This window comes from Aplysia californica, unplaced genomic scaffold, assembly GCF_000002075.1.
Source record: "Aplysia californica isolate F4 #8 unplaced genomic scaffold, AplCal3.0 scaffold01359, whole genome shotgun sequence".
NCBI lineage: Eukaryota > Metazoa > Mollusca > Gastropoda > Aplysiida > Aplysiidae > Aplysia > Aplysia californica.
This window is the reverse complement of record NW_004798629.1, coordinates 68,515-70,803: the sequence shown is the minus strand read 5'-3', so window position 1 is coordinate 70,803 and position 2,289 is coordinate 68,515. Positions and strand designations below refer to the sequence as shown.

General features: G+C 38.6%; 1 protein-coding gene across 1 annotated transcript; it reads left to right on the top strand.

Moving 5' to 3' along the window:
* Positions 1 to 452: 452 nt before the first annotated feature.
* On the top strand, positions 453 to 2,145 carry LOC101854997 (the record flags this gene model as incomplete). The annotated part of the gene is given in 2 exon segments (XM_013090598.2): positions 453 to 643; positions 1,979 to 2,145. Coding segments are annotated over 2 exon segments (222 nt in total), but the record flags the coding sequence as incomplete, so codon positions are not given.
* Between the last annotated feature and the right edge of the window lie 144 nt (positions 2,146 to 2,289).

The window sequence follows — 2,289 nt, the reverse complement described above, 5'->3', positions numbered from 1 at the left end:
CGTAAAACACACGAATATCGTGAGGCAGCGTGGTGGAATCAGGCTCTCGTCAAAATAATCGAAGTGAAGAAACTTGCATTTTTCCGCATGTTTGTGATTTTTTCTCGAATTTTTTTTTTTTTTTTTGGCTCAACTCCTTTCATGACCATTACCAAACTCATTTCTGTGTGAATTTTTCTGTGAAACGTAGATTAAAGGCACAAAAAAAAGTGTAAATTTTCTGTTACCGCGGACTCTTAAGCTAAGTAAATAACTAATCTTTGGCGTCCATTTTCTCACAAATTTTACCTCTGAAAACAGGTAACCCCCATCCCCTTCTTTTGCAAATATATCGACTTGTATTCAAGATAAATGGATATTTTTTCATCGAAATAAAGACAAGTGATCAAGCTTTAAGATGATACCAATAACTCTACATGCCCAAAAACTGACGAGAGCCTGATTCCCCCACGATGCCTCACAATGGTGGTAAGCCTACCTGTTACCTTTTGTCTTTCCTTACTTCTCATACTTAGAACAAGGATAATGATATGCTTTTTGGGGGTCTTTGTTGTTTTTTTCCTTCAGGGTCATTGAGTGCGTGGAGTCATGTCGCCGGCCACACTGCTGCTGTTTCTGGGACTGTCCTTGTGTCATGTGACCTGTGAGTGACTCAGTCCAACTCTCCACTACATTTGTGAGGCAGCGTGGTGAAACCGGGCGCTCGTCAAAATACAGAAATCGGAAAAACGGGCATTTTTTCCGAAAGTTTGGAAATTTTTATTGAATTTTTGTTTTTGCTCTCAACTTATCTTTCATGTCCATATAAAATTACATTTCCATGTGAATTTTACCACAAAAAAACCACTTATTGAAGGCACAAAATATATCTTTTTTTCTGTTTTGAAGGACTGTAGATCTATAGCTATTGGACTTTTCAAACTTTTGCGGCCATTTTCTCGCTACTGGTAATTTCACCACTGAAACCAGGCAACCTCACTTCCTTCAGTGGCGGATATATTGAGTTCTATCCAAGATAATTGGATTTTATTTCATTGAAAGCAAGGCAAACAAATCAGCTTTCAGGTTATACCAATACCTCCACATACACAAACATTGACGAGCGCCTGATTCCACCGCGTCGTGACACATTTTTGTTTTTTGTCTGTTTTTTTGTTTTTCAAGAGAACTTCCTGAGATTTGCATTTTTCGGTGGAAAACACTAGGCTTACCTCTAGAGTTATCTTAACCCTATCCGTACGTCGTGTTTTACTCTCGTATCCATACGATGTGGGGAACTCTGTGCTACCACTTAACCCTATCCGTACGTCGTGTTTTACTATCGTATCCATACGACGTGGGGAACTCGGATCTGTGCCACCACTTTCCAAAGAGGAAATTTACTTGTTAATCCGATCCGTACGCTTTTGCTTAGCAGTCTGTCAAAATGATTTTTTGAGAAGTACTGAAAGTTTCAAAGAGATCTTCGAACTAGCAGTATTCTAAAATATGAAGAATACAACCCTGGGGGTGCCAAATGACCCCAGGGCGTTCGGATAGGGTTAACAATGATGTTACTTGATGTTAGTACGCTGTGCTATTACAGATCAGTGATCGTTTCCCCAAAATTCACATCATAGACCTATAAGTACATCTATTGTGGATACATTGTAAAGGGGAACCCGCATAAAGTCTAATAATTTCTTCCTAGTAAATTATCTCCCTTTCAGTCAATTAGAATTGATTATTGATCTGTTATACACAACTGGTTCGTTGTTCGAATTTCAGTAACTGATTTCGGAAAGAAAAAAAATACACCAAAACTTTTGCAATTCCGACATGCTGATACATTTAGTAGCAATTTCAATTTTAAGAAATGAATGAACATTTTAGGGTTGCAAAGACAGACAAAATCTGTCAACGAAAAAATTAAATGATTTTTTTTTCTTTACAAGACGTGATTGCTATAGATACCGTAATCCTTGCTCTCTATTTTCAGGTGTTTTTGGTCAAACATTTAACTTCGCCGCTGATCCTTTCACTTTTGAGCCATCATGTGGACTGGAGAATCTCAACGGCAACTGGTCTGCACAAGGCACATTAACGATAACTGCTGCTGAGTTGGCCGGCGCTAATCCGCAAATCAGCATACAGACGACATCTGAGGTAAGGCTTGTCCACCAGTTTTACTTCTGCTTCCTAGAAAAAAAACCAGTCCTACTTTTCAATCATCGTCTTAAGGCAAAACTTTTAACACAGTGGAGTCCGCTTAAATCGAACACTTTTAATCCGAAAACAGCGATAAACCAA